The sequence below is a fragment of the Bos indicus x Bos taurus genome, chromosome 2 (assembly GCF_003369695.1).
Source record: "Bos indicus x Bos taurus breed Angus x Brahman F1 hybrid chromosome 2, Bos_hybrid_MaternalHap_v2.0, whole genome shotgun sequence".
NCBI lineage: Eukaryota > Metazoa > Chordata > Mammalia > Artiodactyla > Bovidae > Bos > Bos indicus x Bos taurus.
Window position 1 is genome coordinate 92696331 of NC_040077.1, and position 13781 is coordinate 92710111.

At 42.2% G+C, this 13781-nt stretch overlaps 1 protein-coding gene across 1 annotated transcript in view; it reads left to right on the plus strand.

The window, feature by feature from the left end:
- Positions 1-7905: 7905 nt before the first annotated feature.
- PARD3B (par-3 family cell polarity regulator beta) overlaps positions 7906-13781 on the plus strand; it is a 1152531-nt gene continuing 1146655 nt past the window's right edge. The window contains exon 1 of the mRNA XM_027565061.1: positions 7906-8133. Within this exon, the coding sequence (XP_027420862.1) occupies positions 8014-8133 (120 nt within the window). The 5' untranslated portion in view covers positions 7906-8013. The remainder of the gene's footprint in view (positions 8134-13781) is intronic.

A 13781-nucleotide genomic window follows, 5' to 3' on the forward strand; every position in this document is an offset into this window, starting at 1 on the left:
AAAAAATTAAATCAAGTTTTCCTGATACTATTACAATAAAAATCACTTATTATTCATGTAAACACATGGTAAAGTATTAATGGATTTCTCAAATAATTTTATACAAAGGAATCACAAGTTTAAACCCAAATAGTCTTCAAAGCTTCCATCACGAATCCATGGATTAGTGTTTAAAAAAAGCATGTAAAATAAATGAAATATTATCAGATAGCATTGTATAGTCAGACATCTTCAGTATTCAATATTAACAGGATTTTTGGATTTGCTGCTTATAGTCCTGTGTAATCAAAACTAAACTATTAATTTGAGTCTGATGACTGAGCAAGAGTAGTAATTTTTTTATTTCTTAGATGATGGAAATTAATAGTTACTCAGCAATCAAGGGAAAGCCTATACATTTCACTGTTAAAATGTAGAAGCACTTTCTCTTGAAAAAATCATGATTTTAACCTAGTTTGGGGAAAATGCTGTTTCATAAATATACCAAATTGAATTGAAATTATTATTAGCATGTTTCTTAAATCTAAAATATTTGTGAGACTTAAAACCTCTATTTATGAATTACTATAGAATCCTTCCAGGAAAGGCCTTCTGGGCCAGTCATTATGTTTGCTCCCAAATATTTCCCCACCCTTCTTGCTAAAATGCTTCCAGCTTGTTCAGCAAGTGGGAGACACTAGTGGAAGCATGAAAGACAGGAGAAAGCGATCCTGGGATATGGGTATTTCTCTGTCTTTCTCCCAAATCTGTCTCTATCTCTGTCTTCTGACCATGTTTTCATGATGCAACTCCTTATAGTTCCAGGTTTCCCAGGGACGGTCCCTTTCTCAGAGCTCCCAGCTTCTTCCAGGTACTCCCTGCTAAGGTTTTAGCTCCTGCCAGGCTGCCCAACTTCTGGATTCCGCTAAGACTAGTACCTCCTCTCTGCATCCAGCCAGTCCAAGAGAAAGAAGCTGCTTCCTGCTGTGGGGAATCTCTAAGTTGCCTTGCATTTCCTGTTTGGTTTTTCAGCCCTTCCATCAACAGTGCAATTAACTTGTATTTAATTCCCTCTGTTTGAGATAAGGTCTGTTTTTAGTTTGCCTGACTAGACTCTGAGTCATGTGGCACCCTCTGCTTCCCATGCACGGAAGAGCAGTAGGGCCGAACATTAGCAATCATATAGTCCGTTACTTTGGATAAGCACATGTACAGGTAGGGATATTCCACACTGTGTGCATATATGATGTTTCACTTCAATATAGTTTTATGCAATTTACTCCAGCATGCTTCTTTTGGATTCTCCCCAACTTTTAGTTACGTACTACGGTAATTCTTTATACAGGAAGATGTCAGAATAACAATCAAATGCTATTTTATGAACATTACACCTTTGCTCAAGCACTAAGAAGATATTTCTTTGGTGAAACAGATCCAGACTCCCTAGTCTATATGTCATAGAAAGTGAAAGTGAAGTCGCTCAGTCGTGTCCAGCTCTTTGCGACCCCATGGATTGTAGCCTACCAGGCTCCTCCCTCCATGGGATTCTCCAGGCAAGAGTACTGGAGTGGGTTGCCGTTTCCTTCTCCAGGGGATCTTCCCTGACCCAGGGATTGAACCCAGGTCTCCTGCATTCCAGGCAGATGCTTTAACCTCTGAGCCACCAGGGATGTATCTCATAGTTCTCCCTCAATTATTTCCCTCAATCATTTCCTTCTTCCATATCTTTATAACCTTATATTCTATGTTGTGCTCTGATGAAGCCTATCTGTTCCAGTCCAACTATCTTGCCTTCCATTTTTAACATTCAATTTCCTGTTCTCCACCATTATGTCTTCACTAGGGCAGCAGCACCCTTTCTTATCACATCTTTGACATTGATAATAGTTTATATACATAGTAAAATAGTAACTTATAATTAGTAATGCATCATCATACACAATGTAACTTCTCTGTATCCCTCTCTTCAATATTGGCATTCTCCAGGGTTCTAGTCTAGTCCTCTTGTTTTTTCCTTTTAAACTCCTTTTTTCCCTTTCAGGATAATCTCTATTCTGATGTATTCACCTCCAAAACTATGGTCCCTAAATCTGAATATCTAGTCCCTAGATGGGCTTCCCTTGTGGCTCAGATGGTAAAGAATCCGCCTGCAATGCAAGAGACCTGGGTTCAATCCTTGGGTTGGGAAGATCCCCTGGAGGAGGGCATGGCAACCCACTCCAGTATTCTTATCTGGAGAATCCCCATGACCTTCTTGCTGTCCAAGGGACTATCAAGAGTCTTCTTCAACACCACAGTTCAAAAGCATCAGTTTCTTCAGGGCTCAGCTTTTTTCACAGTCCAACTCTCACATCCATACATGGCTACTGGAAAAACCAAAGCTTTGTCTAGATGGGCCTCTGTCAGCAAAGTAATGTCTCTGCTTTTTAATATGCTGTCTAGGTTGGTCATAGCTTTTCTTCCAAGGAGCAAGTGTCTTTTAATTTCATGGCTGCAATCACCATCTGCAGTGATTTTGGAGCCCCCCAAAAATAAAGTCAGCCACTGTTTCCACTGTTTCCCCATCTATTTGCCATGAAGTGAAGGGACTGGATGCCATGATCTTCGTTTTCTGAATGTTGAGCTTTAAGCCAACTTTTTCACTCTCTTCTTTCACTTTCATCAAGAGTCTCTTCACTTTCTCTTTGCTTTCTGCCATAAGGGTGGTGTCATTTGCATATCTGAGGTTATTGATGTTTCTCCCGGCAATCTTGATGCTCTAAGTAGCATCTCTTCCTAGGGGTCAGCATTCATGGACCTTAATATACTTCAGGGTTGCCCCTGGTGCCTTAGTGGTAAGGAATTGCCTGCATTGCAGGAGACATGTGTTCATTTCCTGAGTAGGGAAGGTCCGCTGGAGAAGAGAATGGCAACCTACTCCAGTATTCTTGCCTGGGAAATCCCACACACAGAGGAGCCTGGTGGGCTGCAGTCCATGGGGCTGCAAAGTTGGACACAACTTAGTGACTAAACAACAATACGCTTCAGAGAAGGAGATCACATAATGAGGGAAAACATCTAACTCATGATCAACCCTAAATGAAACAGAACTGGAACAATTTTCTGACTTTGTGTTGGTTTGTTTATTTTGTTTTTATAAAGAGGCACTCATTTCATGATTCAGGTCTTTTCCAAGAAAACGTAAATCAAAGTAGGATATTAATATTCATAGAGTTGAATTCACTACAAGGAGGGGTGGTCTAGGTAAAACACTGTGGAAACTTACAAGTCTAGCTTACGGAAGAGGCATAAATAAGAATCTCTCAAAAGTGGATAGCCCACAATACTCTCTTTAGGGTGTAAAATATTTATGTTATAAGGAGACCTATAGAAACAGTCAACAGATGAATGCCATAAGGCATTTAGAGATAAACATCTCTTAAGAAAAACTTATTCTTGCCAAGTTAAAGAAAATAAACCAAACCCTTTGATTTTAAACATTGAAGGAAAGAATGAAAAATCATACCCATTTTTCTCTTATGCTATCACTCTGGTACCTGCCTTAATAAGGAAGCTAAGAACATAATCTATTATATTAATTGCTCCAAGGATCTTCAGAAAAAGCTTATCTCCCATTCAATTAGTTTCTGGCAATAAATATTGCTTGTTATACATAATTTCTTGAAAGATAAAAATATTTTATTTTTAATAGTGCAAAACATCAGAATGGATGACTGATCAACTATATATTAAAAATTATCATTCTTCCTTCAATATATACCCAACGGTACCTGACATTTTAGTTATACTTTCCATAACACAGAGCAGTTTAGTAATATCAGTCAGTATTATTGTTCTCTGCATAACACGTTTTCACAGGCTACTCCAAGGCTTGCTATGCTGTTGGATAACAAATGGGAAAATATCACACCACAGGCAATATTTACCTATCCAACAGGCAAAACAAGAAAATGGAGCCCAGACCTAGAATCCTCTAGTGTTACTTAATCAAGGCAAATTATCTATTGTCTTCTGCCCAGAAGGTCCCACGGGGCATGAAATATTGATTTAGGAATTTGCTGGGCCTGAGTTTCTGTGTGTTGCAACTATGTTCTCTTCTATCACTTCTTAATATATGATAAATCACTTCTACGTATGGTATGACAAAGTTGAATAACAAATTAAATATGGCTATCTAATAAACTTGAAATGTAAACACTAAAATGTTTTTATAATACTAGTTTGGATCATTAACATTTGCTCCATACTGTGCAGGATTGTACAATGCCTTGTTCACATCTGTGCTCACCTCCACTGCACCTTAATTTCACACCTCACAACTTCTGCTGCACTCACAAGACCTGATTCCACTCTTTCTAAAAGTGGGATTTGGAGAACTTGGGTGTTCTTTGTGATTCATCTGGAGTTTCTCAAATCCCTAAGGACAGTGGATCTGGGCTCTAGATATTGAGGAAGGGCTAAAGCTGAAACTTTGTGATGGGAAGAAGAGTAGGAGCTATTCACTGAGCAGAAGAGGAGGAATCTGGAGCAAGTGTGAAGAAGAATTAAAGAAAAAAAAAAAAAGCACCATGAAGCATAAAGAATGGTAACATGCAAGACTATTACATCAGTTAAAAACCTTTGCTCTGTACTATCCTAAGTGTCCATATAATATGCAATATTAAAACTGTCACACATGAAAGTCCTGTATTAGTATTTATTTGTTCACTCTGCTCATTTGGAGTTTCCCATATAAGATCAGCACAGTCGTGGCTATGAAGACTCTGGATTCAGATACCCTAGGTTCTAAACTGGTCTCCAGTACTTTCTAAGAATGTGATCTTCACCTTTCTTGGCCTCAGTTTCCTTATCTCTAAAAGGAAGATAAAAAAATATCTCCCTTCTAAGGTTATTGCAAAGAGAAATAAAATGTAGATATATAACATATGATGTATACATATACATGTATGCATATATCTGTACATATGTAATATCGATCATCTATCTACACCTAGAACAGTGCCTGCAATGTTTTTAAATCAATAATGTTCAGTAGAATTATCACATTCATTGTTGTTTTGTAATTTCTATTTAACTTCGCATCTGTAGATCTTGTTGCCTCTACTATCTATGAGAACTTTGAGGGTGGGAAACAATCTTACGTTTTGTTATGGCTAAATTTTTATTTTTGTCTCATCTATTGTGGTTCACCATTCTCCTGTTCTTCTTCCGTATGATTTAGCGGCAGGTGAATCAGGCCTGGTTGATCAATGCTGCATTCATCTTGCCAGAGGGAAGGTACGTGACTTAAGCTTGGATATGTAAGTCCTCAGCAGCAAAAGGCTAGTGATGTCTGGGATGGCTGCCTATCAGACTGTATAAACTTGAAACATGGGGTCTGGCCATCTTTGCCTCCTGAGGGACAGACTGTCCGAGAATGGCGACAGTGCAGAGGAACACAGAGCCAGCAGATGGAGAGAGATGACCATGAGGACACTGAGTTTCTGGATTTGGTCTTGCCTCAAAGGAATGCTCTTTGGTTTTTCTGATTTTATAAGGAAATAGATCCTCTCTTTAGTTTATTTAAATTAGTTTATATTGGATTTGCAACCAAATTAATACTAATATACATCTTCTTGTGTGTAATTCTTTTTAAACTTTTTACTTTGTATTGGGGTATAGTCAATTAATAATGTTGTGATAGTTTCAGGTGAACAGCGAAGGGACTCAGCCATATATATACATCTTCTTAAAATCAACTTCTTAGTCCTCATGATCCTCTTTGATCATGACATTCAAATATACGCCATTGATGTTATATAAGGCCCTGTACACAGAAGACCATGCATGCACACACACACACACATATTGCATGTATGAATGAATTAAAAAATTTAAAACTGCAACCATGAAATTAAAAGACGCTTGCTTCTTGGAAGAAAATCTATGACAAACCTAGATAGTACATTAAAAAGCAGAGACATCACTTTGCCCACAAAAATCTGTACAGTCAAAGCTATGGTTTCTCCAGTAGTCATGTATGGATGTGAGAGTTGGACCATAAAGAAGGCTGAGCAGTGAAGAACTGATGCTTTCAAATTGTGCTGGGGAAGACTCTTGAGAGTCCCTTGGACAGCAAGGAGATCAAACCAGTGAATCCTAAAGGAAATCAAACCTGAATATTCATTGGAAGGACTGATGCTGAAGATGAACCTTCAACACTTTGGTCACCCGATGCCAAGAGCCAATTCATTGGAAATGACCTTGATGCTGGGAAAGGTTGAGGGTAGGAGGAGAAGGTGATGACAGAGGATGAGATTGTTGGATGACATCATTGACTCAATGGACACGCATTTGAGTAAATGCCGAGAGACAGTGAAGAACAAGGAAGCCTGGCATGCTTCAGTCCATGGGATCAGAGTCAGTCAAGACTTGATGACTGAACGGTAACAAAAAGAAACTACACCACAACTTTAGAAAAGATTTTCATGCTTAATAAAACTGATAGCACTGCCTTAACGCCACCTGGTAGGCAGTAGAACAAATCTCTTTTTTAGAAAAATACATGATGTAGTCCTGACGAACTTGTTGGATGAGCTGGATTGTGAAGAAAAGTGTGGGGGAGACGAGGGATTGAGTGTTGGAAGAATGGAGTTCCTCTTAGCATAACTAACTCCATGGTCATCTCATTTCCTTAATCTTCCTGGGTACCATTCTTTATGATAAATTGGGAAGAATAATACTTTCCTTAAAGGGTAATTGTTGGCGTTCAAAGGAGCTCATTTATGTTTGAGCTAAAAATGGTACAGATGTTATCTGCCGATTTACCCCACCCCAGAGATGCCAATTTCAATTGGCAATGGATACACATCTACCAAATCATGAGCTTAAAAGTGTTGAAATTTATTTTTCTGTAGCCAAAAGTTCGACCGGAAGCGCATTTCAGAAGGATAAATGTGAACATCCATCATCATATCTGGGTCAGGGATGTGGCCTTTTGAGGGAATATTGAGTGTTCTGCCTAAAAGGAAGATTCCACTACTACGTTTTCTCCAAGAATCCCTTCACTTTTTTTCCATCAAAGAGCTTTAGAAGGCAGATGTGATGCTGTGCTCAAGACTAAATTCTTAACAGGTCCTTTGGCCACCGCTGCAGCTCAATATCTGCGAACCTCCACGCCTAGAGGTGTTTTCGGTGGGCGGGGCGAGAAGCACCTGCTCCCGGGCTCTCCTCGAATCTGGCTCCAATCCCTTGGTTTTAAGGGTGTAGCTCTGCAGTCTTTCAGCTATTCCCTGGAGTGTGCTTTATGAGATCCGGTTTCAATCCCCTGGTGGGGAGCTCTGAGGTCCCGTTACAATTCCCTAGAGATCCGTGCGTGTGCGGGAGGGACAGAGCCAGGGAGAGACCGAGGGAGGGGGAGCAGTCTCCGGTCTCCGGTTACCGCCCCGCACGGCCCCCGCCCCGCGCCGCCGACTGCACGGCGGGCCCGGGGAGCGCCGCGGCCCCTTTAAGAGCCGGGCCCAGGCCGGCCCGGGGGCCGCGGGAGCCCAGAGCGCGGCGCGCGGCGGAGGAGTTGGGATCCGGCGCAAAAGTTTCCTCCCAACTCTGGCCCCGCGCGCCGCCGCCGCCGCCGCCCACTCCAGCCCGGGGCTTGGGGCCGGCCCCGCCGCCGCCAGGGCCAGGGCCAGGGCCAGGGCGAGGGCCAGGGCCAGGCCGGCAGTTTCGCTTTGGCGGGCGGGGAGCAGCCGCCTGGGCCGGGCCCGAGCCGGAGCCGGAGCAGGAGGAGCAGCCCGCCCCCCCCCCCGGCTTCCCCGGCCCCCAGCCACCTGGGAGGTAGCCCTCCCCGCTGCCTCCTGCTCTCAGATCGATTCCCGCCCGCCGGCGGCCGCCTGCCCCGGGCAGAGGGGCGCTGCTGCGAGCCCCTGATCCGGAAGGGGGGCCGGGGAGAGGCGCCCCGGGGTCTCCGCCGGCGCCCGGTGTCCCCTGAGAGTGGGGCCGCGCCCGCCGGCCCAGACACCTGTTCGGCCGGGCCCGGCGTGGTCGCCGGGGGCCAGGATGAAAGTGACCGTGTGTTTCGGCAGGACCGGAATCGTGGTGCCCTGCAAGGAGGGCCAGCTGCGCGTCCGGGAGCTCACACAGCAGGCTCTGCAGCGGTACCTGAAGACCCGCGAGAAGGTGGGCGCGGCGCTGGGGGCGCGCGGGCGGGGCGGAGGAGGGGGCGCGGCTGCGGGCTGGCTACCCGGGAGCGCTCCGCCGCCACCGCACCTGCCAGGTGCCCCGAGGACAGGGTGGCGACGCTCGGGGGACGCGGAGCACCTCGGCGACCTGATTTGTCACGACCTGTGGCCGCAACTTTTGTATGTTGCTAATATGAGGGATCTGGGCGTTTGTGGGCCTTGCTTGTTTCAGGGTGGTGGTTGGAACCGCGGCACCCGAATCACTTGTGGGCTCGTTAGAACGGCAACATCTGGTGCCCGGGTCCAAGCCCACGGCCTCAAAATCTGCTTTTCAACAAGCTCGCAGGTGATTGCAATGGCCAGTGAAGTTGGACAAGCACTGCTGTAGAAGTTGTTGGAGCGAACAGACCTCAGGGGAGCACTCGAAGGTGTTGCTCACCTCAGATGTGATTTTTGACCAGCTAAGGCCCGCCCTACTTCTAATCCTTGGGTTAGAAAGTTGATTGGTGCTAAGTAACAGATACTCGGAAGTTACAACTAGTGAGGCCCTTGGAATTTCAGCCTCTGGAGCTGGCCTCTCTCAATGACTCCAGCAGGAGGTCAGGTGGAAGGATGCTGTGTGCTGATACCAACCAGTCTACACTTGGCTATTTTTACTTTAACACCTCACTTTCTATCAGCATCTACTAAGTGTGTGGGCAGGGTCAGGTCCGGGGTGACTGTCGAAATGATGACAAAGACTGTTCCCAGCTCTGTCCCTGAAGCCAGGAACAAGTGAAATCTAAGTAAGGTTCCAGAAGTGTTTGTAAGTGTGTAAAGTGAAAGTGAAGTCGCTCAGTCGTGTCCGACTCTTTGCGATCCCATGGACTGTAGTCTACCAGGCTTTTCTGTCCATGTGATTTTCCAGGCAAGAGTACTGGAGTGGGTTGCCATTTCCTTCTCCAGGGGATCTTCCTGACCCAGGGATCGAACCCAGGTCTCCTGCATTGCAGGCAGACGCTTTACCCTCTGAGCCAGTGTGTAAGGCATACTTAAATATTCAGAAGCCGTAGCTAGACTCTAGAACTCATATTGAGTGTTTGGGTAACATGCTGGGCCTGTTTCTTCTTTAAAGAAAAAAGTTTCAATGAAAACTTAAATGAAGTCCTCCAGGGGCATCTTTTTTTTTTTTTTTGAATCCTCCAAAAGCATATCTTGTTTGCCCCCAATCTTCTCAAATAGGACAAATCATAAACTTTTAATTTAGAGGCCAGTGGTTCTCTTAATGTTTGTCCTCATGCTGTGAGAACTGTAGAAATAGTACGTTGGCCAATTTCATGATGGAAAGATGTAGTTTATTTTAATGTCATCTTGGTTATCCAAGGCATGAAAGCAATTGTGTTTTCTAAATATATATAGCTGAGGCATTTAAGAAAATCTCTGCATCTCTGTGCCTCCACTTGGAATTATTATACAGGAAAAAATTCCACTCTGGATAAATGCATGTGCATATTTCCTTGAACAGTCAAGAGCTAAAGATGAGCGTAGAGAATGGTCTGTTAATATATTAAATATAATCTCTAAAGCTGGACTTTTTACTAATGGAATTGAGGCAGAGAGAGAAAGTAATCAAAGTAGCCTATATAACTATATAAGTATCTGCCTAATGCTTTTTCCTTTGTTACCATAGTGCCTGCTGTTTATATTGTGTAATTCAGTTAAAAATGAAAAGTAACACAAGTAACCAGTTGTCCTTAAAATCCTATTTCCCTAACTTCTGAAAGTAGTCTAAGGTTAAACCTAACCATGCTATTCTAGACAAATTATTAAAGCAAATTTCACGGGGAGGTTGTTTTATTGAGATGATAAACTTATTTTTATTATTTTAAACATTGTGAAAAATAATTTAATTCTAAAACCTTGAATATTTAGAAATTCAATACATGGAACTGTCCAGGTAATAGAAGTAAGCTATAAGCTTATAAATAGCACACAGGGAATTTAACTATAGGATATTTAATGCATTATAATTTGATCTTAAGAGGTGTTAAAAAACTATCAATATTCTGTACTGAAAGCATAATTTATAATATCACAGATCCCATAATGTAATTGTATTGATCAGTTTACCATTATTACCAGACATTACATTTTTCTGTGTTTACATTTATATATTAGTGAATGTGACATTTAAAGGTCACTTGCAACTAATAAATTCTCCCTCCCTTCTTTGGCTTTTAAAATCTCAATTTAATAACTGGAGAGTGATATTTTTCTCCTCCCAAAATACTCCTCTCTCATAGTTTCGTTTTAAATAGCATTGTAATCATAACAAGGCTTTAACTAATATTAAATTATATTCCTAATGGAACTAAAATGTCACAAAATACTCTGATAAAGTCCATGCTTTTATCCATTGAATTTAGAAAATGATGGGAAAAGACCAGAAATATCAAAATTCAATTTCAAAAACAACTTGGCATAAATTCAATTTCTTTAAATTAGTGAAAGGTTTAAACGGTTTGTTTCTCTGGACAGCGAGGTTTTAATCCCTCGTGTGTTACTCCGTTGGTCGTGTCTGACTCTTTGCAACCCAGTGGACTGTAGCCTGCAAGGCTCCTCTGTCCATGGCATTTTCCAGGCAAGAATATTGAAGTGGGTTGCCATTTCTTCCTCCAGAGGCTCTTCCCCGACCCAGGGATCGAACCTGGATCTCCCGCATTGGCCGGTGGATTCTTTACTGTCTGAACCACCAGGGAAGCACAGACTTAATGAGGGCCGCAGAAGCTGCAAGCCAATGAGGATGGGCTTACTCAGTAGTAATAACACAACCACCGAGAGGAATTGTACTTACTTGGCGCAGGCAGTGTTCTAGGTGCTTTGCTGCTGCTGCCAAATCACTTCAGTCGTGTCTGACTCTGTGCAACCCCATAGATGGCAGCCTACCAGGCTCCCCCATCCCTGGGATTCTCCAGGCAAGAACATTGCAATGGGTTGCCATTTCCTTCTCCAGTGCATGAAAGCGAAAAGTGAAAGTGAAGTCGCTCAGTTGTGTCAGACTCTTCGCCACCTCATGGACTGCAGCCTACGTATATCAAATGACTAACTCTGTGAATGAGGTACTAATATCCCCATTTTACAGATTGGGGAAAAGCACAGAAGTATGACTAGTATGTGGTAGAATTGAGATTTGGAAACCCAGGAACTGTGTTTCCAGGTCTTTACTCTCAGTCATTAATATGGAGCCTAGTAAGTCATTATGCAGTGGAACTTATCCATCTTATTAATTTGTATACAGTTTGTTTTTAAAAAAATTCCATCTATAAACTGCTACAATAATATATCAACCCAATGATAGCAATAGCTATTGTGTTTCTTGCAAAAGGAGGCTTGCGTACGTGCTCAGTCGTGTCCAACTCTTTGTGACCCCATAGTCTATAGCCTGCCAGGCTCCTCTGTCCATGGGATTTCCCAGGCAAGAATACTGGAGTAAGTTGCCATTTCCTTCTCTTCCCAACACAGGGATCAAACCTGGTCTCTTGCGTCTCCTCCATTGTCAGCAAATTCTTTACCACTGAGCCACCTGGGAAGCCTTCAAAGTGTTGAGGCATCCTCACACTCCTTTCAATTCTATCTTTTACAGTATAGGTCTGTATGTTACAGGGGGAAGTCTGATTTCTGTGAAAAAAATTGCAGGATTTGCAAATCAAGTCTGAAGAATCTTCTTCAGTCTAATTACAAATTGAAAAATTGGGCATGATCTCTGAGATATCTGGGTAGAGAGGTAAGGAGGTAAAGAAACATGTTAAGTGGGAACATGAATGTAAATGAAGCCTGTTTCTTCCGGAGCCCTGAATAATTTAGATGGGAGAAAGGCAGATTTCAAGATTGAGGAGAGAGTTGGGGTTTCTACAGTTTGAAGGGTACATGAAGCCCAAGGAGGACAGTCTGGGTTTTGTGAGCAGAAGAAAACTGGCCACCTCCAACTGAGAAAAACAAAGGAAGCTGGTATTTGTGGAATGTGGGAAGCCAGCTTAATCAGCATCAGATAAGGCTAGAAGTAGGTAAGATACTGAAGAAACTGAGGGAGCTTTGGGGAAGGCTTTAATTATGTTCTGAATTCTCTCAGACTTTGAGGTTCCTGTGGCCTCCCTGATCCCTGTCCTTTGATAACCTCTACTAGGGAGGTGAGCTGACCAAGGTGCAAGAATTAAGGGATTGCTTGTCTTTGGATCCTGGTAGTTTATCATCATCTGAGGCTTTAAATCCAGTTCAGTTAAGTAGTTAGTGGAGAGGGGATTGTCTTCAGTAGTAAAGGTGGGGATCATTGAGTAATTAGTTAATCATCAAAATTACATGTCACAGGTGAATGGCTAATTGAACCATATCCTGCAGGGCTCTCAACTTTGGTTGATCATTAGTTACCTCTAATTTTAACATTTTAAATAATATATATTTCAGTCCTTTTCTTCCATGGATTTGGAGTGAAACCTGGGCATAGGTATTAAAAAAAGATACTTCAGATGATACAAATGCCCAGTTAGAATTGAGAACCACTAATCTACTACTACTACATCTTTTGGTGTCACTGAACTAAATTGATTTTTAAAATCATTTGACAGCAGATAATTATGTCTTAGACACCTACGGACCAACTTGTTATTAGCAACTATCTTTCTACTCCTACCGTGAGTGAATTCTCCCAGCAGGTGTTCAAAGAACTTATTAAATTGAGCATTGATTTTATATATAAGTAAATAAGGGGAAGTACTTGTTCAGTAACAAAAGTACAAATAAGAGTGTATAGTGTGTACATGTGTGTGAGTTCAGGAGTCAAATAGTATGAACACTGAGTTTATGGGGTAGTGGGTATGATAGAATTTTTAGGAAGATTTGCAGATCTTTGTGTATGAGGATAGTGTTTTTTTTTTTTAAAAGAAACATCTGATTGACTTTCAAAATGAATCTCTTCTGTATTCAGATATTTGGAATAATTTATTGGTTTTACAAGTTGAGATCAGCTTCATAGATTGGAATTAGTTAAGAGCAATGGACTCTCCTGATTGACTGTGAGATCAGTTTTAGAATTTGTACAAGGACAAGAATCAACTGGAAGAAAAAATTAGAACTCTTGAATTCCTGAAATTTTCAGCTTTTGATGTCTTGTTTCCAGAGGATAAGTTTCCTTTATGCATAAGCTAGGACCACACTGAATTCCCCAAATGCTTTTCAGTTTATTGGGCAGTGACTGACTTGAGTGCTTTATTTCCTATTCAGTTCTCTCCTCTCCCAATGTGTGAACTAGATGCTCTTTCCAGCATGTAGACAGGACTGACTCACCATCAGCAAGGCACATGCTTCTAACTTGGTTTTGGTTCTGTTACTTGACTTGCATTGAGCAGCCTCTAAGTTTGCAAACACAGGGCTCATGGGGTCTGCTATGACCCACAGAAGTGTTTTTTAAGTTCTGCTCAGTGTTACATTTTGACTTTTGCCATGTTTAAATAATATTGAGATTTCATGCAAAACTCCAGATTTCTGTCTTTTAGGGAAAAAAGAATCAGAAGCTCTGAGACTACTGGGCTTTACTTTCCCACATGGCAGCCTTCAGTTGGAGCTGAGGTTAGACACCTCTTTAGAAGGAATCATTATCCTCTAGTCCCCATT